This window comes from Eubalaena glacialis, chromosome 4, assembly GCF_028564815.1.
Source record: "Eubalaena glacialis isolate mEubGla1 chromosome 4, mEubGla1.1.hap2.+ XY, whole genome shotgun sequence".
In the NCBI taxonomy this organism is placed as follows: domain Eukaryota; kingdom Metazoa; phylum Chordata; class Mammalia; order Artiodactyla; family Balaenidae; genus Eubalaena; species Eubalaena glacialis.
The window spans coordinates 134424291-134448542 of record NC_083719.1 but is presented as its reverse complement, the minus strand read 5'-3'; the positions used below and the strand labels follow the sequence as shown (position 1 = coordinate 134448542).

Genomic DNA, 24252 nt, shown 5'->3' with positions numbered 1-24252 from the left:
CTAGAGAATACCAGAAGCCAGTTTTGCTGTATTTTGGCTGCTTAGGACCCCCTCGACGAGTCGATGGGGGGCCTCCAGAAATCTACCATTCTGGCTGTTACTCTCCCCTTTTCTTTTCTTGCCTTCTTCTGAGGAAGACTTCAGCTATTTCCATAGCAACTTATTTAAAATGTCCTAGATGATCACATTTTTGAGCAGCATACACGTTTTTAGGACATATTTTTCATTCCTTTTGAACAATTACTCCAATAATAAAGAAAAAGCAATAATTTAAAAAATTTACTTCTCTAAAAATATGGTTATCATGCTTTGTACACAACAGCACATTTACTAGATAATATTCATTCCAGAATCACTGTCCAAACCAAACAAATAAATGGGGGTATATGGGCACATAAGACAGATGACACACAGTTTTAAAATAATTTTCAGATCCAGAATTGGTAAGTTGGGCTGAAAAGCAGTAAATCAATCCTTATGTGGATACATGAAAATTAAATGCAAACTAGAAAATGAGCATGTGTTTAAAATAAATCAGGTTAGATTTAATCAGGCACTACAATGAATGGAAGTTGATTATATTCCTTTTGATTCCAAATTTCCACTTTATTGGGAAAATCTAGTAACCATTACAGCTTCTAGCTGAGGGACAAGAGGACAGACAGATGGCGACTGCCAAACAGGGAGGACTGGTAAAGAGGTAGAGGCAGGGGTGCCTGATGATTAAACAAGACAACTACTAATTGGGGAACTGAGATTTTAGACATACTGTTTAGAAGAGATTTAGACTGGCAGATTCCAAAGATAAGTGTTCACGAGCGTTTGTAACCTAGAACTTCTCTAAATGTTTAGTGCACCTAATCTGGCTCTAAAGAGTATATTTAAAATGCATTTTGAAACAAAATCAAATAAACAAAACAAAACACCTTCCACAGATGCCCCTTTGGGGATGCGTTGTTTTTAGGTGCGCATCCTTCCTTCGGTGCTGCCATATAAACCCCTCAGAAAGTGCAGCGGAATTCCCTCTCATCGTGACCAGAAGAGGGTGGGGGCTGGGATGCGGGGGAGGGGGCAGCAAGGAAATACCCCTCTTCTTTTACTGAAGATACTCTTTTGAGCACTTCCATTGTCCCTTAGGAGGAAGGAACGGAACATGGAAAACAGCTCCTGAAGATATCACTGCTTTTTGATGATAACAAGATCATAACTGTGACACCTATGGAGATTACTCTCTGATATTATATAGCACCTACCTTGCTCATGAAACACTGAACTTTTACCAAGCTATGAAACAGGGTGAGTAAAAATCACTCATGGCACTTACACGTGTTAAAAGACTTTAAAATGCCTTCCCCAAATTCTTTTACTCAGTGCCCCTGTGAGGTAGGTGTCTGGTGGGAAAAAACTGAGGCACAGAGGGGTTAGTCTGCTCTCTCTCACTACATGATGAGCCAGAGTCCCAGCTCCTTGAACTTGATTCACCCGCTTCTCAGAAGGCTTATTTAAGTAACACGACAAATACAGCAGATGAAGTTTTTCTTTTCAAACGTTTTAACTAGTTAGCTATTTATCATTCTCACTTTGAACCTAAGTTATCTAAAATAAAACCAAATAATGTATAAACTAACAAAACAAAAGGTCAACATTGCCTAACAGTCTGTGTCAAGATATAGCCTATTTTGCACTGGTGATTGGAAAAGCACATGGTTCAAGCAGAAGTAGTAGCAGGTGGTCTAGTGTTCCTGTTACTCAAGCCAGGCTGAGTAAAGTGTCCCTTACAGACACCACCGTTGTACTTCGTGAGAACCTCTTTGGCCTGACACAAGGGAATAAAACTCCACCCCTGTTTCATGGAAATCATCCTAAAAGATACTCTAGACAGGGGCCAGCCCTGCCTGGAGAGAGTACTCTCAGCCACATGATGAGTGTGTATTATTGAGTCCATGCAGAACTCTTTGAAGCCAGACATGAAGGTCACAGTCTCCTGACATAAAGCTCACAGGACAGGTCACACCATATACAGAGGGGCAATACACAGGGTACATGCACTAGCACCATGCCACAGAAGTGAAAGAGAAGGACAAGAGCCTCTTAGAGTCCCATCTGGTATACCATCTGCAGAAGCTACCTCTGGCAAGAGGAAGACCAACAACAAGGTCCCATATTTCTTTCCATAAAGTGGAGAGGGATAAAAACACAGCATTCATTGCTAGACGCTTTGAGCATACCACCTACCCAAATTTCACTCTTACATAAACTGGTGGCGTTCTTATATCTTATAGATATTAAAAGATAACAAATTACATTTCTTGATCAAGAGAGAATGGTGTAGAGCAAAATTCAAAGGTCAGTTACAAGATGTGGCTTCAGGGCTCAGAGTGATTTCTACTGCTACTCTTAGAAACAAATTTATGAGTACTCAGGGCACTAGCTTTTAGAAATGGGATCATTCTTTTTGAGGTGGTTTTTTCCTTCACCGTGCTATACTGTCTGTGTGAATTCAATTCATACCATGCTCCCTAATTCAAATCTAGTATTTGGTTTGAGTGTCTGAAGTAGACCACGATACCAAATAAGATGCATGTACCTCTGTACAGCTTTTGCCTTTGATATTAATGCAAACACCCACCCACCCTCTCAAGGCCTGTTTCCCCTTCAGGGACCGCATCTCCCAGAGGGCCCGAGCCTGGCTCTATGCTCTGCACATGCCAGACCAGAGGGAATCATTCCAACTAATAGCTTCACTGGGATACTAGGATATAGCATAGCAGCGATTCATGCATTTTATTTCTAAAAACCAAAGCTCAAGTGAGGCCGAGCTGGTCACTGTGCAAGATGAACCAGCAGGACATTCTCGCCTCGAATGAAAATCTGATTTATGTGTCGAGTGAATACCTGTTGGTAATCCACTTTGGGCTTTCGCTTTTTCTTACGTGGCTGGCCCCTGGAAAGGGTGGTGGCCCTGGAAAAGGTACCTCCCGCACTCGACCCTTCTGTCTGTGTAGTCCTCCCTGACAGCTCTGACCTGGACTCCTCCCTTGCCGATGCCTGCAGGGAAGAAGGGACGGAACGGGAACGACTGCGTGAACCCCGGTCAGTGTCTCCTCTTCCCCACACTGAAGCCACCTTCCAGGTGGATGTCTGGGAGTATCTGGACAGAGTGGAGTCTTCAACTGCAGACTTGGAATCTGTTTCCTTCTTGGAGGAATCCTGCAGTTTTAGTCGATCAAAGAGCTATAAGGAAAGCAATGACAAGTATTAGCCTTCTCTTTAGCTTTCAACATCTCTCTTTCAATATGTAGAAGAAAAACTAGATTCCTTTATCATGCTCTGTGGACTGCTTGCTTTGCAATTTTTAAAAAGTTAGTAACGAATTTTCTATTTCTAGCCATAACTCAAATAAATCAATAAATATGTCAAGAGAAAAGGCACCTGCTTTTTCTATGGTATAAAACTGAAAGACTTTTAAACCTTATAAGAGGTAACTTGTTGTTCAAACAATACGCAAGTAAGAAGCATGGACTCATTTTTGATTCGCTGGATGCATGGGAAGAGACTAATGAAGACCGTGGTCCAGGCACACCTGGTTGATAGCAATAGGGCTTTTCCACTTGGAAACCCTGGTCCCTGGGCTCGGTGATCTTAATTCCTAAGCTTGAAAGCATGTTGGGTACTCAGAAAGTCAGGGGAAACTGCCTACCCTAGTGAGAGTCAATGAAGAATCCCGTTCATATGCTTTGCCTAGAACAGGTTTTCGGTAGGTCTCATCCACATCAGTAAGTGCCTAGAGAAAAACAGACCAAAGGGGGGAAAATAAGGTAGCATTCAAATATTATTTTTATAGCTTTCAGGAAAAAATTTAAAAGGCAGAATAACATCTAATTATAGCAGAACTAACCTTAACAGGTGACTCAGCTCTTGGGCAGAAACAAATGGTAATACATGGCACCCTCTGAATAGGAATTCCAAGCGGCTATGACCATATAAGATGGGTTTCCCCTATGGTAAGGTGCCTTTACCAACGCAGGGTAGAGGTTCATGAATTTCAGGGAGCATGAATATCTAGGAAGTTTATTAAAATATAAATCTAAGGCTATCCTCCTAGAGATTCTTCATCCTGCGGTGAAGCCCAGGAACTTTCTATTTTAACCAAAAACCCGATGATTCTGATGCAGGACAGCCTCAGACCACACGTTAAGAAACACTACTCTACTGCTGCTTTTCCCTTTTCAGTCTGTATGTCCTATGACAGCAATTAATAGAGATTAACCAGGGTAACACATAGAATTGCTGGTGAATTCTTGTTGTGGAGAGATCAACCTCACAGGACAGCTGTTAGGATCAAATCAGATCAGGTATGAGAAATTACTTTGAAAAGTGTGAATCACCCTACAAATATAAGCTGACAGTATTATGATTACCACCACTGTTATCAAATATATTCTTTTAAATCTTTTCCTTCAAAGGTAAAATTATAATAAAATATTTTCCCTACATTTTAGAGATGAGAAAACTGAGGCTCAGAGAAATTACTTGGCCTAGAGTCACACAGCTACCAAATGGTGAAACTAGGATGCAAATCCAGGTTTTCTGATTCCATACAGCTTAAAACATGGTCTCCGAAGCCAGAAAGGATAAAGTCATGGTCCTTTCACTTACTAACAGTGTGATCTGGGACCAATCTTCCAAAATCGCTAGCCTCAATTTCTTCATTTGTGAAATAAAACAGTGATAGACCTACAACTCATTCATTGAGATATTATATATAAAGCCCTTAGTACAGTATCTGGCACATAGCAAGTGCTTAATAAGTATTAGCAACTATTATTATCATCAAAGTTATTTTAACTGCCTCATATTATAGTTGTGCTACAATATATCCCTCCTCTCCTACAAATGTTTAGTAAATAGACAGTAAGCCTCTAGAAGACTGAGGGCACGTGGTACACTCCTTCACAAGGAAACACTATGCAAAGTGTCTGGCTTATTAATATGTCTGCTTCCCCTCTACCCACATCTATCTTTCCGAAAGCTGTAGAGTAAAAGTTCCTTTCTGAAATTTCTGTACCTAGCACTGTGCCCAGCCAAAGTGGGAAGTCAGCAAATATTTTTAAATGAATGAAAATTAGTTGGTAGGAAATCAACATAAAATTACTGAAAGATGAAATAAGTAATTATTCCTTAAGGCTAGATTTCTCAACCCTGGCACTAATAACATTTTGGACCAGATAATTCTTTGTTGTTGGGCGGGGGGCGGAGTTTTGTGTACTGTTGGATGTGCAGCAGCAGCCCTGGCCTCTACCCACTAGATGCCAGTAGTACCCCATCCCACAGTCGTGACAATCAAAACAAATGACATTGCCAAATGTCCCTGGGACGGAGGAATGGGCAAAATCACCCCAGGTGAAAGCCTCTGCCTTTGGGAAAAGCAATAAAAGGAACTTTTCTGTTGTTGCCCAAGAGAGTACAAAGATTCTAGCTCCTCTGGGAAGTTATTCTGGAGGTTTTGCTGAATAAGGTCCTTGAGATATATGAAAAATTTAATCCCTAGAAGGTTCTCCAGCCCCTTGAGAAAAGTTTAATTACCATATTCCAGAACTTGTCAAATGCAACAAGGAAGCCCGTACAGACGCCCCGAAGTCCCTTGAAAGTGCGGATGTGAACATTCACCTTCACCCCCTCCCGGATACAACGATGGAGTTCACCCAGAGGGCTGCCTTCGTGCACTGAAACAAGAAGAACAGTCAGCACAGCATGAACTCCTGCTCTTATTCCCAGAATTAACAACCAAGACCACCCAACCATCTCCAGAAACACAAGGCAACATGGTGTAGTGCCCACCACACCACAGGAGCAGGAAGGCCCAGTGGGCAAAATGGCTAGCGTAGGCAACACACACTGAACAGAAACAAGATTCCCTGGAACATGGATAAACCAGCTGTATGGCTACCATCCAAATGTTTCACTACCTCTCTACCCTATTTCTATGATGTCACTGATTCTAAGAGGCACCATCATTTTAAAACTTTTTTGGGCAAAAATGAAATACTATATTAAATGTGTGCATCAGCAGCTAGATTCTTCTCAGTTCTATGCCCTGTTAAGACAACGTTTTTCAGGATAAATCTCATGAACCACATATCCAGCTTCAGCCTTCCAAAGAACAAAAACCCTCGTCATAGGTTTAAAGGAAATGAACCATGTAACTCATTTGCCCTGAAACACATGCAATCGTCTAAGAAAGAATGGCCTTTTGGCCTCCCCAGTCTGAGCTACTTCATGCACAAGCTCTCTGGGGCCACTAGTGTTTCAGTGTATATCATCTTTACACTAGGAGAAAGAGGCCTGGTTGTATTCCAAGCCTTGCTGGTGTAAAGGCACCTGCTGAGCATCTGACTCTTATGACATTGCTGATAAGCATCATATAAAAAGAGCAGTATGACAACTCATGGGAGGAATGCTGGGATTATAAACTGCAGCTTTTACTATGATGGACTCTTTTTTTCAGAGCTTGGGAGCAAGGTTGAATTTTATTTTTATTATTTCATGTTAACTTAGCCTTCAAAATATGCTGGCTATACAACATAAAACCTCCCTAAAGAAAACTGTGCGAGTACACGTGCACACACACACACTTTCTCTCTCTCACAGTCACATTCACACTCACACATACACAGTCTCATTCTTCCCCCCAAGTTTGCAAGGCACAATTCTTTGGAAGTTATTGTCATTGATGGTAAACAAACAAAAAAATCTCTGTTTTGTTTCTAGTGGCATAAAAGAGAACAAAAGTCTTGCACTTCAACTTGGATAACTAAGGTGGCTACTCTTAACCTCCTTACCCCTCACTCATGGATTGGCTTATAAATGATGGCAGTGATAAATTAACAAAAGAAGATATGCTTGGATTAAGTGACTTAGCAAATGAGAAGTAGCAGCTTGTCAGATTGAGGGTTCAGCAAGAAGGCACAGTTGGAGGCAGAGTGACAGAAAACAGTGGCCTTGGAAAGGAACATGAGAACCTTGGTCTGATCTTCATCACCTATCCCTCCTCTAGCCATCTTTTAAAATTCTTTGAACCTTTGACATATAAGGATGTATGTACATATATCTGGATATGTATTATAGACAGTGTCAAATCACGCATTGTAAACAACTTTTAGGTCATTATAACTAGTTGTGTGAACTTGGCGAGCAACTTTTTCTCTATAAGCCCAAATTTCCTCATTCATAAAATGAGGTTAGACTAGTTAACTTCTAGAGTCATGTAAGGAACAAGCCTTTATAATTCAATTTCTTAGAAACTGATCACAATGCCTGGATTACTCCGTTTACCTATACAGATTCACTCCCCTTTCTCACCATACATGTATATGTTCCACAAAGGGTGGAAAGACCACTCTTTTTCTAACTTGAAAGAAAATAGGGGCACCCTTTTCTCCCCATGCACCCCCAAATCAGAAAGAAAGGACAGGCATGTATCTTAACAACCGTCTCTTATTCTGATTAAATGGCAAACTCAGGTTTTCCACCCTCACATCTGTACTTTTCTTTTGATTTTTTTTTTCTTCCGAAGATTTAATAAGGTGTAATTCCAGGGAGTATTTCTCTCCTTATGTGATCAAAAATACAACACTAGCACCACCTATCAGAGCAAAATGCCAAGACAAAAATGAACTTCACATTCTGAATCAGAAGGCACATTCTGAATCTCTTTCCAGCAGTTCTTGTGACAAACTCCAAATGGATATGAGCCAGGCTTCTAGATATATATATAGATAGATACACACACACACACACACACACACACATATATACACATACACATATGGCTTATCTCTGAAAAAGTTATTCTTCCAAATCCCGCTCTCCATTGCCATTACTCTTGGGCCACACCCTTCCAAACCCAGGTCATTTTTAACCCCACTCTTATTTTCCCCTGCTTGTAGCCAATACTAAGTCCAAACAATAGATTCTCAATAACTAAGACCTGCCCTTTCTTTTCTCTTTCCACAACCAACAATACAGTCCAGCGCCTCATCAGATGATTGGTTCACTTCAAGACTCTCCTAGCTCCCCTCCTCCACATCAGCAACAGCATCGTCACCACTGTCACCAACATTATCACCACTTACTGAGCCCTCAGTATGGGCCAGGCCCTATGGTAAGTTTAACTCTATACACATTATTTAAGCCTCACAACTCAAACAGGTTTAAATAATTTGCTCAAAGTTCCTTACCTAGTAAACAGCTGAGCCAACAGTCAAAACTGGCAGGTTATATGCATTCTGACCTGGGGCTTTTAATTATGACAGTCTAAAACTAATAATAACCACCACAACAATCTACAACAATAAAAACAGTGACATTTAATACTTTCTGAGAATTTCCCTACATGCTAGGCAACATTACAATTGTAAACCTTTAAATGTGTTAACTAATTTAAACTTCACAACTAGATTCTATTATTGTCCTCACTTCACTTATGAGGAAACTGAGGCCCCAAAGAGTTTAAGTAACTTGCTTAAAGTAAAACAGCTGGAAAGTGGAGGAGCAAGTATTCAAACCTAGGCAGTCAAGCCCCTGAGCCTGTGCTCTACTCTGCCTCCCCAAACACATTTTACTACTAGAAACTCAGCAATTAGAAACATTTGCCCTACAAAGCCTTTTGCTTAAGAATATACACCTTGGTTCCCACTTTCTCTCATAACAAAGTCAAAGAAAAACTCTTTGACTGGTCTTCAAAACATTCTGGCTACCAATCCCTTTCTGGACCCAAATTCAGTTCTCACTGATCTGGACACAAACCACATATGCAGCACCCTCCACCCACCAAAAACAAAGCAAGCAAGGAAACATTAGAATGTACTCTTCCTCTCCTGAGACTAGCATAATGGTTAAGCATATAGCCCCTGGACTGGGACAACCCAGGATCAGAGGCAAACTGACTACTTTCGTGATGCTGGGCAAGTAGTTGAACTCAATGAGCATCAGTTTCCTCATCTATAAAAGTGTATCCAAGGGTAAAATGAGATGCAATGCATCTAAAGGGCTTAACACTGTGTATAGCACATACTGGCTCAATAATAGTAGCTATAATTAACAACAATAAAGTTACCACCTGACTTACAAAGGGGCATGAGGAAACTTTTTGGTGAGGATTTGTTCTGTATCTTGATTGTGGGGGTGATTTCACGACCATGCACTTGTCAAAACTCACTTTAAAAGAGTGAATTTTGCTATGTGTAAATTACACCTCAATAGTCTGATTTTTAAATAATTGCTGTTATCTTCAACCATGCCCTTCTTTAACTTCAAGACCTAAAACTGACCTCATACATGAACTATTTCTTGAAAAAATCTAATCCTCACCCATGCTTCTGTACTTTTTTTGCTTTCTGAAGGTCATCAACTCTTCGTGCTATCTACTCATCTTTACCATGTACACCCAAGCGTTTCCAGTGGTGGGATTAAAATTTTCAGTGCCGAGGGCACATTCTGAGACTTTGATTCCAGGCATATATTTATCATGGGAAGTCAATAAAGTTGGCTTTCACACACTTTCATACCAATAATACAGCAAAGTGCTCCACAGGTAAAGGCAAAACCACCCACCACATAGAAATATTTCTTTTCTCTTGAAAATCTTGGAAGCAAAGCAATGATTGGCAAAATGGAAATAAAAGTTACCATCTGAGACTTGGAGTGCATTTCAAAGATCTGATAGTGGCAAAAACTATGGGCAAAATAAGGTCCCCCAAACTGCTCTTAATTTAGGAACATGCATAATCTATCTTTGTGCCACTGCTGGGCAAGCAAACTGGAGTAAACCCTAGCTTAGGCAGGGATGCTCTGGCATAGTAAATCATCCGACAAAGGCACCCCTAACAGCACTCAGCTTTTCAGAATGTTTCTCTCTTAACAAACACATTTCTAGAAATGAAACAAAATATTCCTTTGCTTAGCACAACCCTCCATTCCAAAGGCAGTGATTTAATAATGCCAAGATTTAGCTATCAGGATACAGATGCTCTGAATGGCTAAGTAGGTCATTGTGTTCATGGGGCAGATGTCAGAACTGCTTGCCAGATGACAAAGATATAACCCTGGGCTGTTTTCATTCCATTTATACAAGACCTAACACACATTAGCAACCTCTGCTGTTTACAGCTTTACTCTAAGGATCTATTAGGAGGCTGCAAGAAATTCCCTTGTGCCATTTACACCTTCAGAACATAAAATAACCTGTGCATATGGTAGTATGAGTCTGACAGACACAGTCCTTCACTCAGCCTGGCAGAGTGGCTGTAAAATAGTGTCTGTGCTTTACTGGCATTTTGTGCCTGCTGCATTCCAGGACTTGTGACTTGCTAATGTGAACATATGTATGTCAACACCCTGCAGCCCTTCTCCTGCTTACAACACTGAGAACGAGCTGTCACTTAATGTGCAGGGGTTATGGGGTTATGTCTCTTGTGCTACCTGAACAGATTTCCTCACACTGCATCCCAATATCCCCAAATCTCAATGACCAAACACTCTCCCTCCCCTAATATTGGCTGTGCCCTCCCTCCCCCCACCGTGCGTGGTCCCAAGACCTCAACACCTCTGCAAACCCTCCCTGTGATGTCCCGTTTCCAGGCCCACCACCTCTCCAGACCCCCCATCACTCCTGCAGATCCCTTCTGCAGGCTCCTCATCACCTCTGTAGGCAGTTCCGTGGACCCCATCACCTTTACGCACGTTATCCAAGCAGACACTCCCCATGGCTATTTATTACCTCTACAGCCTTACCACTCTTCCCCCGCAGCTCAGGCAGACCCTTCCTCACTCCTCAAGCTGACCCTCCCCACGGTCGCTGATTATCTCTTCAACCTTCACCAAGACCCTCCCCCGATACACGTAGCCCCGCGCCAAGCCGCTATCACCCCGCAAACGCCTCCAGGGCCGCCGCCTTCCCGACAGCCGGCCCGGCCCGGCCCGGCCCCAGCCCCGCCCGCCGGACTCACAGGGCATTCTCGTGAGCACGTTGCGCGGCGCCTTCCTGCTCCGACCCGGACCCCGCCGCCGCGCCCCGGCGGCCCCGTCCCCTTCCTCCTTGGCCACCATGAGGCGGCGGAGGCGCTGGATGCGCTCGGGGTCCGGGGCGGGGATGTCCGGGCGGCGGCGGGTCCTGCCCAAGGGCCCGGCGGCGGCGGTAGCGGGGCCCCCAGAGCCCGCGGCCGCGCCCCGCGCCCGTCCGCGCCCGCCGCCCCGGCACCCGGTCCTGAGGAAGCTCTCGTACTCGGCCAGGTTGTTGAAGCAGGGCGCGTTGGGGTAGGGGATGGGAGGCAGGCGAGGCGCGTACAGGGCCAGCAGTGGGTCGAAGCTGTCAGAGCTGACATCCAGCCGCGGGCTGGGCGGGCGCGCAGGGCTGCCGGCGCGAGCCGACCTCGCCCCCCTCTCCCGCTCCTCCATGTTTGAAAGGCCCGCAAGCCGAGGCCGATGGGAAGAAGGAGCGGGGCCGCCAGAGAGCGGCACTGCGCAGCCGCAACGCGGGTCTCACTGCGCCGGCGCGGCCGCCGGGGGGCAGCATCTGCCCGCGCTCTGCGCCTCCGGGGGTGTGGCGAGCGGCTGCAACCAAGCGGGTCCTCGCAGCGCATCAGCGTTCGGGGAAGAGGTTAATTTGCTCTAACGCAGTGTTTCCCCCATCTATAGCATTATCACTTTGGGTGTTTCCTAGTGGTGCGGATTCCCTGGGGGTGGAGCCCGGGACCGGCATCTTAACAAGCTCCCCAGGTGTTTCTCTGCTCTCTGGAACTGCGCTCTACTCCTAGCTTGCGCTGGCGGGAAGCAGTGGGGAGAGGGCAAGGAATGACCTAGTTTGCTCTCATGCTGAGTGCCACTGGGGTTTAGCCTAGGTGGGCTCCAACTATTCAGCTTCTCTGGCTCTTTACATTCTCATCTGAGATATAGAAATGGCTGCCTACCTCACAGAATTGTCCAAAGAATGAAGAGATGCTGCATATAGAGCGCATAATAAATGCTCTGTGAATGTTAACTAATACTGGTTAAGTGTACAATGAAACTGAAGGATGATGGGTGGACCCTGGTACTGCATTTCCTACACCCTCTGCAAAAAGAAATTTACGGATACACCAGAAAGACGCTAGTATTAAGGCAAATTCACTATCACTGATCTTGTAAGCATTGCTAAGCACCTGGAGGAAATGAGGATGCTGCAATTGGAGGGCAAGATAATGGAAAATTTTCAAAACCTGGTTGTACTTTGGAGCCTCTGTTCAGCGGAACATTTTTTGTTTTTTTGATATTAAAGTAATAGTCTACTCTACACCAAAGGCCCAGATATTACCCCCTCATCCAGCAGAGCCAAGATGTTTCCAGTCACCTACAGGCCACACAAATCACTTTCCTAATTGCCACCACTCTCCCAAACTGCTATCAACTGGTATTAATTCTATACTAGTTGCTTTTGTGTATATTTTAAAGTTTCCTTAAAACCTGGAAAGGAAGCCCGAGAGAATACTATTCTCTTAGAGAGCAGGATGAAAATATACAGCTGTGAAGTATACTTTAGAATACACGATGCAAAATAAAAAAGATAACATAAAAAGCTACCAACAATGCTTCTGATAGCACTACATAACTCAATAGGTAAACCCGGGTTATTCCTTTGCTCAAAACCCCTGCCCCAACACAAACCTCAAACCTGCAAACTGCTGGCAATTCAACGAGCAAGTGCACATCCCCGTTTTGTAACAAAATCAAGTGATAGCCTTTGTGGTATCACATAGCACCCACAGAAAACACAAAACTTCCGTGGGTAGTTTCCTTGAAAATTTGTACTAATACCTACTTATATTTGTTTTGATATAAAATGCTATAATTTACTTACAATTAAGTTAAACTTGCCAATCAAGAGCTACATTCTTATTGCCTTACTTGGCCTATCACAGTGTACTAGCCTAAGTATATCATATTTGGGCCTTGTTACACAAAGTGTGGTACATTGACCATTATCCACCAAAAGCCTTTGAACCCCAAAATCTTCATGGGGAAAGCTTAGAACTGGCATTTTAAATGAGTATTTCAAGTAAATTTGTCGCATCCACAAGTCTGTGAACCACCACTGTGATGAAGGGATGTGAGCCTGGCTTATGTAAAGACATACACACATGAAAGTCGGACTCATATACTGCATTTGTATGAAAAAAACAAATGAAAAATTAGGCCAAGGGAGTTGAAACCTTTATTTTTTTCTCTCAAAGAAATTTTATCAATTACCAAACATGAGCCATGTCTCCCATTCCCATGAAGTGAAGAGGACAGGAAGGGAAAAAAAGGCATCGACAGATGGGGTGTCAATTGGTGAGGGATGAGACCAGCCATTGCCCTTTCAAAAATACATTTGCTTCTTGGCTGTAAATTCTACAGTGCAAGACCAGGCACTGGGATGTGGGCTGTCTCTTAATTAATTCTTTATAGAGCCAAATTAATCTTCTTCCTCTAAAACATGAAATGAGGACAAGAGGAGATGTGAGTTCTCTACCACCTATCCCCACGGCCTCCCCCCTTCAGAGGCCAACGGCTTGGCAACGTGCAGTTCCTGCTGCTCCTCACCCAACGCCACTGGCCCATCGGCAGGTAGAACTATTAGGACTCCTCTGCCACCTGCTACCTGTGACCCCAAGATGAGTGTTGGCCCCTCTGTTCTCCAACTCAAATGTCATTGTTCTGATTATACAGAGGCTACCTGAGAATCTTTTTCAGGAAGTCCACAGGAAGGTGACTTTCAAAACTGAAGTGTCTAGAGGACACAGAGTAAATGTTTCTTCCTCCTCGTTCATTCATTCTCACGTTTTCTTTCTCCCACATAAACAGGTAATTCTCTTTCTTCTTAGAAAGACGTTAAGTGGCCTTGTAATCATTGCCCCTGGCAAGAGGATCATGATGAGCAGGCTGCCAACTCCACAAAATCAATCTAGGGAATGTTTACACAAGGACATCCAAACTACAACTCATTTGTTCAGCTCAAGTTGCCAATCTGGAGATTGGCACAAAGCCCTCAGTTTGCCCTGGAATTCCTGAATTCAGAGGCATCGGGCAGGCATCAACCCATATTAACTCCAGGTCTGCCAAAGATGAATGCAAGGAGATAGGTGGGAAAGGTGACCAAGGTCACTGGATTCTGTGGTTAAGAACAAGTGGGCGAGAGTAAAGTTTGGGCTCATCTTCTATCATAGGTGAAAAGAGCTTGACAAGTTTTTATAAGACTTACACCACAATCTAAAAATGATTCATTCTGCAAGGCATAAAATAGTTCTTGCTTTATAAAAATAGTACCACGATTTTTTAAAAACTGCACTTCTACCAAAGGAACCATGTTTCAACACTGAAAAATAGGTGTTCCACTTAAAGCAGAACAAGATACACCACCCACATCCATCCCTTCTTTCTCTGTTCCCCTCCCACCCAGAGTCATGTCACTCCCAGAACACTGTTCTGCATGGCACAGATGCTAGGGCCACCTAAGGCCAGGAGACTTGGGGGACCCTGCATGGTCAAGCACACCAGTACTGAAAAGCAAAGGGTCAGCTGTCTTCATCTAAGATTTCTGGATGTTCCTTCCAGAAAGCATCCCCAATGATATCGCAGTGTAAGGGCACCGCCTTAGTCCTGGTCCGGGTCACCACCATCTTTTTTCCTTCCATTTCTGCTGGCAGCCTAACTTCTTTTGTCGTGACTTCATCCACCTATAGGTAAAGTTAAAATATTGACACATTAACTAGAGAGTAGGTTTGGGAGAGAAGAGAAGTGGGGGAAGTTTACTTTTTTACTTTATATACTTCTGACAAATACGTATTTTCAGGCATATATATATATATGAACATATATATACATATATATACATATATATATGTATATATATCAGAGATATATGTATATCTCTCACCATACATGAATTTCTTTACAACTAAAATACTTTTTTAAAAAGTTATGTTGCTATATTTTGAAAGGAGACCTTAGGAACAAAGAAGGGATTCTATGTTCCTTGTTAGCAATAACCATAAAATTAAAGACATTTCTGCTCTCCCACCTGCATTAAGAAGGATCCGAGTCTGTGCCAAACAAATGTTTTAAAAATACTAATAAAAGAGCTGAAGCTGCCAGTGGGATACCTAATACCCCTTAATACTTGAAAACATTCATTTCAGAAAAAAATACTTTAGACAGAAGGAAATAAATTTAGAGACTTCATTATGCCCAGGAGCTGGATCAGAGCAAAAATATTGGTAGAATTAAGGATATAGGTGAATGCACGGACAGAATATTAAGTTAAGTATGAATGTCTAGGGAAGCCCTCAAACATTCTGCAAGGGACAGAACCCTCACATATAACATCAGTTCCTCATATTATAGTTCTCATGGGATGGATGGACCATTTAATGGAATTACCCAGTGTGGGAGAAATTATTTTTTTAAATGTTCTCTGAATGCAAAAATTCTCATATCTGCACATCTGCACTATACCTGTTTAAAGGGGTTTGATTAGATTTGGGGAGAGCTTATGACATAGAAAAATAAGTGTAATAATTCTAAAATTCTGTGATTCTACTTACAGAACGGGGGAGTCCAGATCACAATGTTCACTGACAAACTGAAAAAATAAGCATCCATAATAATAATCTATAGCATCTCGTTTTGGAAAGGGTCTAATTTGTGCTAGTGACTGGGGTCACATCAGCATACAGGCAGCAGGCAAGACAAAGCCTGGGATGGGCACAGGCTTTCCTTCTGACCTCCGTTTTTCCTCAGACATAACAGCATTACCTTCTGCCATATCAACACAGTTCCCTTCCTGTACATCAGTGGCTCATTATTGTAGTTGATGTTGAATTCGGAAAATAAAATCTCATTCTTGTCTGCTGTAAGAGTTCCCTGAAGAAATAAAAACAGATATAAAAAGCTTTGTAGGTCTTTTCTCTCCCCTAATCCCACCTATCCATTCCACTCTCTATCTAAACTTCCACAACAAATCAAGAAGTGGAAGCATTTCATCAAACATCATATAGGTGTTAATGAATTTTCATTTTAAAAGCAGTTCAAATCTTATTTAAATATCGAAATTCATAAAATTCTCTTTTGTAGCAAATAACTGGCTTTACAAGTCACTACTGTGATGGGGTGAGAGGAACTAATAGTAAGAGTACCGATTCTGTACTAGATAGCTTTTGTATTATTTGACCCTCATAACCATCTCCATTTTAGAGATGAGAGCTCTGAAGCTTAGAAAGATTATATAAATTTTCCGAGGCCAAAAGTGCTCTTATTCGTATAAGAATCAAAATCTGATCTCAGCACTTCCAAACTCTGGCTAGATCTACCAGTCTTCCTATTATTGCTACATATGCAACTTTATCATTATTGTTAATAATGATAACCATTTACTGCGTCACTATAACGTCCCAGGCATTGTATTAGGAGCTAATACAACACATCATCTCATTTCACAGTTAGTTTTCCTACAAGTAGCATGGTCATCTAATAACACAAGCCAGTATTTATTAAGTACTTACAGTGTGCTCTGTACTAGCCTTTATGTGTTTTACATGCATCATGCCACTTAATTCTCACCAGAAATCTATGAGGTAGGAACTACTATTTTCTACATTTTACCTATTAAAAACTAAGGCAGAGAGGATAAAATTAAACAAAAGCCTCTGAGTACAATTATTTGACCCCCAGAGCCTAAACTCTTAATGATACACAGGAGTCCTAACCCCAAGAAACTCCAGGTCCCTAGCAGGGATTGACAATCATGAAGCAGCCAGGTGGGGCTGACAAAAAAAGAAGACCATGTGCCCTTTACAGGGGGCAGCCTATACACAGCTCCAGCTAAGCATTACCATGTGGGAGTGTAGAGCCATTAATTCCATTTTCCAGCTGAGGACACTGAGGCTCAGGGAGTAGTAACAACTTATCCACAGTCACAAAGCAAGCAAGCAGCAGACCTGCTACGAGTATGATCTTTATATCTTTTCAAAACAAAACCGTAAAAATTTAAGAGCTTAAAAAGAAGGCCAAATGTCATGAGAGAGCATAAACTGTCCCCCCTTAAGTATTAATGCAGTAAGATCTTTATACCTGTAATCTCTCTTGGGCTTGTATTGGTGTTAATCCAGACTGCTGTACTAGTGCCCAGAAAACTGTATTATAAAGATTATTGATGTGACCTGTAAAGAAAACATAGTGGCACTGTGTATGCACATAGAATCTTTATTCAATATTCACCCTTCAAAGAGTACTGGAACCCCACCTCTCTCCTCTTTAAAGTAAAGAGACCGCAGAGACATATAATTACTTGTGCAAAGCCATACACAGGGAACACAGGGGGAAGTGGTCAAGCAGAAAAAACTTATTTCCTAACAGTTTTATCCTGTCATTTCAGTTGTGCTTTACACAAATCTGTTAACTTGTGCATTAAGCTAAGGAATACTTTCCAAGTTATTTGATTTATATTATTCCCACCTCTCTTCCAGCTCTCCTGGCAAAATCAAGACACACCAAATGAATAAAAGTCTCACAAACATTTCATCATAGTCATGTAAGGAAGGGTCACAACTTGAATACCCACTGAAGCCAGCACAAACATAGATGTGTAAAGCAGAGTTCCCAAGGGAACAATAGGGAATGGTAGAGGCTGAGGCACACTGGCTCCTATGTGCATGAGTGTGCCTGCGTGTGTGTGTTTGTGTGTGTGTCTGTGTGTATAAAGGCAGCAGTCACTACGCAGGTTCTGACCAATACTAAGTGGGAATATAAACCTAGTATTGCCAGATCTTCTGATTTTTCCAAAAAGAAAAAAAAGCTGGAAATAGGTAGTATTTACATAAAACCTGCCAATTTTTCAAGTATTTTCAACTAATTTTTAAAACTTGAAATACTGCATTCCAAACAAAATACATGGGCCAAAAATGTATCAGATCATCACCTCTAATATAAGGAATCAGTAGTTTAACTACATCTGTTTATTTGGTTTCACTTACAATCTGCTTGCCGCCAGCTGAGATAGTCCTTTAAGGTCTGGTTGCTAGGATACACCACGACTCTTCCATCAAAGCCTGGGGGATACCGAAGGGGCTGGTCCTCAAAGTAATCCCGCCAGTAAAACACATAGCTGGAGGCGAACTGGGAGACCACGTGAGTCATAAACTTACTTTCAAAAGGCACAGTGGGTGGAGCAAGAAAAGAGAAAATACATGATATTAATTCAACACCATGACAGGGTCTGTGGGTATAACAGAGAGATAACACAAACTGTCCAGCAAGCCAAGAGATAAGATGCGATGGGTCAAGAAAAACTATTTTAGTATTTCAGTTATATATTTAAAATGCAGCCTGTCTCTCCTTCTAGTCCTATAAGTAATTTACTAATGTCAAATGTTCTTCCGTAGCATGTGACGTGAATTTATGGTTCAAGAGGTTTTTTTTCAAGTTTTGGAAGGAGGGGAACCATTGTTTTAAAAACATCCCAATTCATTACATGATCTGTCTCCTGTGAGAATTTCAATATACTGCCAAATCAAATATCAGATTTGTCTAATTTGTACTCAGATCCTCCTTAACTAAAAGTCTAGTTTCTGTTTCTAGTCTTAATGTTCAATGCCAGATCAGTCTAGAAGCTAAGGTGATGGGGAATAGAGAGAAAAAATTAAAGAGGTATACAGAATGCTCAGGTATCAGATGGAAGTACAACAGTCTAACCTGTTATATACATACATTCTGCAGTTGCAAATACTACAGTCTGTAAGTTTGTGATTAACATAAGCAGAAGCCAAATGCTGGTAGGAAATATTCTGAAGGAGCTAGGCCACAAAATTACCTGGCTCTTCTTTTAAACCAATTGCTTTTCCGCTTGAACACAAAGCTGTACTCATCACTCTGTCCATACGCAATCACAATATCCTCCAGTTCTTCCATTACGGTTTGGGCACATTTAGTCATTAGATGGAGAGCACGGCTGTCATTAGGTTTTGTAAAGTTGTGCTTCTCAGCAAACCTTCACAAGGGAAAAAGAAGAGGGAAAAGGGCATGGGTGGAAGAGTACTTGTCATTAATACCACAGATCAAAGAGGCTGTTCAAAGAGGAAGATACTGTAATAGTGCTGGGAGTCCAGACATTCCAGTAGCCACAACCTGATCCATTTCGTTAAGAACTCTAGTTTTTCTTGCTCTAACCAACTGAGAAAAAGGAACATAAATACTAAGCCTCCATTCCCTTTTCAGTGAAATGGGGATTAAGTTACTTCATAGGATTCTCCTGAAGATTAGAGGGAGATAACAAATATAACTATGCCTGGCTCCTTGGAAGTGCTCAATAAATATTAACTACAATAATCATCACTAAAGTAACACTTTTTAAGACTTAAATTCCCATCTTTCTGCTACACTTCTTTTTTTCTGACTTCTTCCCTCCTGAATCCAGTCCATGTGTCCTGCTACTTAATAATGAAACAACATACTCTACAGCGTTGCCCACAGCAAGGCCAAAACGGGCCGCTGAACAGTCAGCCCTCAAAGATACCTACCAAAATAGCTTGCCAATTTGTTGAAGAGCTGAAATAATGGGCCCGAGAGTGACTTTTTTCACCACAGTCTTGCTAATGGACACCCCAAGCCAGCTCCTCACTAGGGGAGCACCGTGTCTCGTTTACCCCGCCTAGCTCGCGTTCAAGCCGGTTGTAGCCAGCACGCAGGGTGATGCTCAGTGCCGCGCGCTCACTGGCTGCCGAGTTACCCCGATAACCATGAGCTAGGGGCTGCGACAAATGTGTCGCATTCTCTGGAAGCACTGGCGAACCACGCAGCCCTGAGCCCAGCTCGCTCACCGATGGAAATTCCTGCCGTCCAGCCGCACCACCACCCAGCAGTGGGCAAGGCATGTGTCGTCAGCCTCGAAGTCCCGCACGTACTCGAACTTGCTCTTTGCCATTGCCGCTCCCAATTTCAAGCACCGTCTCAGAGGGACGGAAGTGGCAGCCAAGCAACCGCGAACTTTTACGGCGCCGGCAGCCCACATTTCCCCCACGGAAATGAAAGCACCAGAGAGCTCCGCCTCGGAAGTTCCTGTGTCTTCTCAGGGTCGCTCTAGCCGTAGTGGAAGCCAGCATCTCTCTCGCCTCTCCTTGTAGTTCTTCGTGAACTTCCGGGACTGGAAGGAGGGTTCCATTCTTTTAGCACTGCTCATGGTTACTCGCCGGTCTCCTTCCGTCCTGCAACAAATCATTCTCACGAAATTTAAAAAAATTCATTTCTGGCCAAGTTTGAAGGTTTGTGATTTTTTTTCTTTCCAAATAGCATTTATTAATTTGTTGTAGAAAATGTGGGATATATCGAAAAATATAATTAAGAAAATTAACACTTCATGTCTCCCCTCTCCCTGTCAAAGCACTGTGGATGGTTCCTTCTGGTCTCTTTTTGTATATGTATGTTTACACAGGGAATACACAAAATTGGAATCAGACACCTGTACAATTTTTATATTTTTTCCACTCACCTCGAGTATTTGCCAACGTCATTAAATATTTCAAAGAGTGACTTAAAATAATTAATTAAAAGGACTCATTCTAACATACGTAGTACTAAATTAAGTCATTCAACTTTTTCACAAAGACTCAGTGCTTGAGATCTTGTTGCTGGTAGATACTAGTGACAGTAAAACCCTAATATTTGTACGATGCTGTATGATTTATTAGGCTCTTTTGAATTCATTACCGTCATATATATATCCCTCAAGAAAATACCATTCAAACAATATAAAAGGATATATGGTGAAAAGTAAATCTCTCACTGACTCCTAACTCCCTACTTTAAGCAATCACTGTTACCAGTTTCTTGCATATCCATTCAGGGAGAGATATAGAAATAGAGACAGAGATGAACATAGAGAGAGAGATGTGTTTTGTTTTGGGGCAAATTATGCTCAGAGACTGAGACTGTCTTTGCTAATATTTTATTTACTATAGGTTCACTGTGGGAATTATAATTTCACAAGCCAATAGCACACTGGATATGTCTCTTAATAAGCCAATAAAGAAATAACATACTCCAGATGATAGATTGCTTACACTATTGTTCCAGGCGAGGGGAGATAGAGAAAGTCCAAATTCAGTTGAGGTGTATCTTTCCTATGCGGTTGGTTCTCAGGAGAGTTGGCTTGGCCAACCACAAGTTGATGTCCAGCTGCCAGCTAAACGAAAGCGGAAAGTCCCCTGTTGCTAGAGTATGTTGTTAGGGAATGAAGCCTGGTGTTGAGGTGCAAGATGATCTTTGCTGGGTCCCTGCACAGCTTTCGCCAGTGCTGGTAAAAGAGTCACTTTTACCAGCAGAAGCTTATGCTCCAAGGGTCTTCAGAGAGCTGTTAGGTCAGCAAAGAGTCACCTTGCCCAGGTCAAAACTCTCAGGTAGTCCTCACAAACTCCTCACCACAGTTGCTTCTTAGTCTGTTTTTATTGATAAGCCCCCAGTGGGGCCCCTCAGCAGTTGAGCTGCTGGGTGCTTATCGATGACAACAGATGAGATAATGACATCCTGACACAACTTACTTCATTCTTATAGCAAAACAACTTTATTTCTTTACTTTTTTTTTTAAAAAGAAAGATTCTTAAATTTATTTATTTATTTATGGCTGTGTTGGGTCTTTGTTGCTGCGCGTGGGCTTTCTTTAGTTGCGGCGAGCTGGGGCTACTCTTTGTTGCGGTGCACAGCCTTCCCACTGCAGTGGCTTCTCTTGTTGCGGAGCATGGGCTCTAGGCACGCGAGCTCAGTAGTTGTGGCTCGTGGTCTCTAGAGCGTAGGCTCAGTAGTTGTGGCGCACAGGCTTAGCTGCTCCACAGCATGTGGGATCTTCCCGGACCAGGGCTCAAACCCGTGTCCCTTGTATTGGCAGGCGGATTCTTAACCACTGCGCCACCAGGGAAGCCCAAAACAACTTTATTTCTAAAAACAACTTTTTTTTGCCTTTGCCATAAACAAGTGGATTAAAACAACTTCACTTTAGTCATAAACAAGTGGATCTGAAATCATATCAAACCACTTGGAGGTTTCTGGAGCAGCCTAGCCCAGTAGATGAGAAGGAGCAGTGATGTGGAGTAGCTGAGGAAAGGATGGGGATACCTCACTGCAGTCCCCTTCAGCTTTGGGGGCCTAGAAAAGATCATTATCATTATCAGTCCCATAAGAAGGATCTCAGAGGTTGGTGGGGGGCAGGAGCTGGGAGTTGCCTCTGGGGCCACTGGGCAAGTACAGTCACCCCTCCTGGAGAGGATATGGAGACAGACAGAGCTAGAAGGGCCAAAGGGAGCTATGGCTGCTTCTCTTCAAGGGATCCTTGGAGGATCAGGCTGGTGCTAAAAAAATGGCCCCAGGCACCATGCCAACCCAGGAAGAGAGGACTTCACACCACCCAGCCAATTACGTAGAAGGCCTCTGCCTTGTCTACACCCTAGTTCAGCCCTCAATGGGAATTAAGCCTTGAAAAGAGGGGAGTGATGCAGAGAATCTCAGAACCAGAATGTGCCTCCCACCTCCTTCCAGGTTGTTGGAGTGGGAGCAGAGTGAAAGAGCAGACCCTGGACCTCCCACTCCAAGCCCTTTCAAGTAAGAGGCCTGGCCTGCAATGGGGCTTTGAGGGAGGGGACACTTTTCACAAAAAGACAAATACTGTATGATTCTGGAAACTCGATGAGGTGCTTAGAGAAGTCAAATTCATACAGACAGAAAGTGGAATGATGGTTGCTAGGGGATGGGGGCAGTGGGGGAAGGGGAGTTGTTGATGAGTATAGAATTTCTATTTTGTAAGATGAAAAGAGTCCTGGGGAATGGGTGCAGAATAATGTGAATATACTTAACAGCACTGAACTGTACTTAAAAATGGTTAAACTGGTAAATTTTTTGTTATGTGTATTCTACCAAAATTAAAAGTTAAAAAAAAATTCTGCACATAGATATTTATGACCTAACTGCATGCTGACCTCTATTTTTCAAAAATTCTGTTACTTAGAAGATCATATACTCACTAAAACTGACAGAAAGAAAAGTTGCCTTTGGTATGGAAGTCATGTTCCAGTTTGTCTTCCCTGATGCTGACTCATTTCATTTATACTAAGAACTGTATTATGTAAATGAAATTTAGGGTGGAGGCAGGTAAGAAGGAATAATTTGTCTCTAAAGTCTCCTTCCCTGCTCTGAACCACTGTAATCAAATTTCTGGCTGGGAGTAATGCATATGCTTCCAGGAACGAACTGCCTAGTTCTGTCACAGTTTTGAGGCAGAGAGAAGCATTAGGACATACTAGGACATACACAGGTATAAAATTTAGAACTATTATTCTAGAGTAAATTAATGATTACACATTTTGTAATTGCCATAATACATTTATTCTGAATTTTTGAGACATAGCTTGCATAGGTCAGAGTGAATGGATTTTATTTCTGAATAGTCATTGATTGTGTGTCCTTAAAGGGACATGCTTAGTCAACTACCCATTCTTTCTCTACTTAGCAGCAGCTCTGTAAGTCATGAGGACGTGGTCACTGGAGGGCTTGGAAAAAGATATTAGGAGAGAGACTTCCCTGGTGGTCCAGTGGTTAAGAATCTGCCTTCCAATGCAGGGGACGCAGGTTCGAACCCTGGTCAGGGAACTAAGATCCCCCATGCCGCGGGCGGGGTAACTAAGCCCATGTACGGCAACTACTGAGCCCGCGTGCAACTAAGATCCGACGCAGCCAAATAAATAAATAAGTAAATATTTTTTTAAAAATTAGGAGAACAGAAAGGGGAAATTAGATGTATGTTTCCTAGTCCACTTGACCTTGTTCCACTTAATTTCATGAATTTACTCATTCATTGAACAAATGTTTCTTAATTTCCTACTATGTACCATGCACAACAGGATGCAACAGCAAACAATGCAGCCATGGTGCCTGCACAATGGAGTTCATGGCCAATGACGGAGACAGACATTAAACAAGAGTTGCACAAGTAACCATTAAACTAGAATTGTGTTAAGTGTTGTGAAACAGGTTGGAGGCCCTGCCCTGATTGGGGGACTGGGGATGAACCATGAAGTTTCCCCTGAGGAAGTAATACTTAAATTGAGATCTGAATGATGAGGTCAAAAGACAGCTTGCTCTGCATGTTCCTAGAGTCGTTGAATTTTAATGTTGAATGAATATTTCACCAAAACATTT

At 42.4% G+C, this 24252-nt stretch overlaps 2 protein-coding genes across 3 annotated transcripts; both read right to left on the bottom strand.

The window, feature by feature from the left end:
• Positions 1–548: 548 nt before the first annotated feature.
• Positions 549–11457, bottom strand: LSM11 (LSM11, U7 small nuclear RNA associated). The gene is made up of 4 exons (XM_061188380.1): positions 11010–11457; positions 5587–5726; positions 3701–3784; positions 549–3234 (listed from the first exon to the last, which is right to left on the bottom strand). Exons 1-4 carry the CDS (start codon positions 11455–11457, stop codon positions 2824–2826), a joined length of 1083 nt encoding a protein of 360 aa, XP_061044363.1. The 3' UTR covers positions 549–2823.
• Positions 11458–13226: 1769 nt separating this feature from the next.
• THG1L (tRNA-histidine guanylyltransferase 1 like) lies at positions 13227–20081 on the bottom strand. Of its 2 annotated transcripts, XM_061188378.1 has the most exons (6): positions 19890–20081; positions 18884–19060; positions 18048–18217; positions 17146–17234; positions 15832–15939; positions 13227–14753 (listed from the first exon to the last, which is right to left on the bottom strand). In XM_061188378.1, exons 1-6 carry the CDS (start codon positions 20078–20080, stop codon positions 14592–14594), a joined length of 897 nt encoding a protein of 298 aa, XP_061044361.1. In that variant the 5' UTR covers position 20081; the 3' UTR covers positions 13227–14591. The 2 variants fall into 2 exon arrangements, with proteins under 2 accessions (XP_061044361.1, XP_061044362.1); XM_061188379.1 differs by lacking the exon at positions 19890–20081 and having other exon boundaries at positions 18048–18122; positions 18884–18950.
• Positions 20082–24252: the final 4171 nt, after the last annotated feature.

Bases quoted from the DNA above. Each gene is read 5' to 3' on its own strand.
- LSM11 (XM_061188380.1), bottom strand. From the start codon at position 11,457: ATGGAGGAGCGGGAGAGGGGGGCGAGGTCGGCTCGCGCCGGCAGCCCT. The intron at 5,727-11,009 runs GTGAGTCCGGCG...TTCTTGTTTCAG, and splicing joins CGTGCTCACGAGAATGCCCT to TGCACGAAGGCAGCCCTCTG. The intron at 3,785-5,586 runs GTAATTAAACTT...GTTTTTCTCTAG, and splicing joins TTGACAAGTTCTGGAATATG to GCACTTACTGATGTGGATGA.
- THG1L (XM_061188378.1), bottom strand. From the start codon at position 20,080: ATGTGGGCTGCCGGCGCCGTAAAAGTTCGCGGTTGCTTGGCTGCCACT. The intron at 15,940-17,145 runs GTATAAAGATCT...TTATTTCTTCAG, and splicing joins AAGCCCAAGAGAGATTACAG to GGAACTCTTACAGCAGACAA. The intron at 14,754-15,831 runs GTAATGCTGTTA...CTTTACCTATAG, and splicing joins CTGTGTTGATATGGCAGAAG to GTGGATGAAGTCACGACAAA.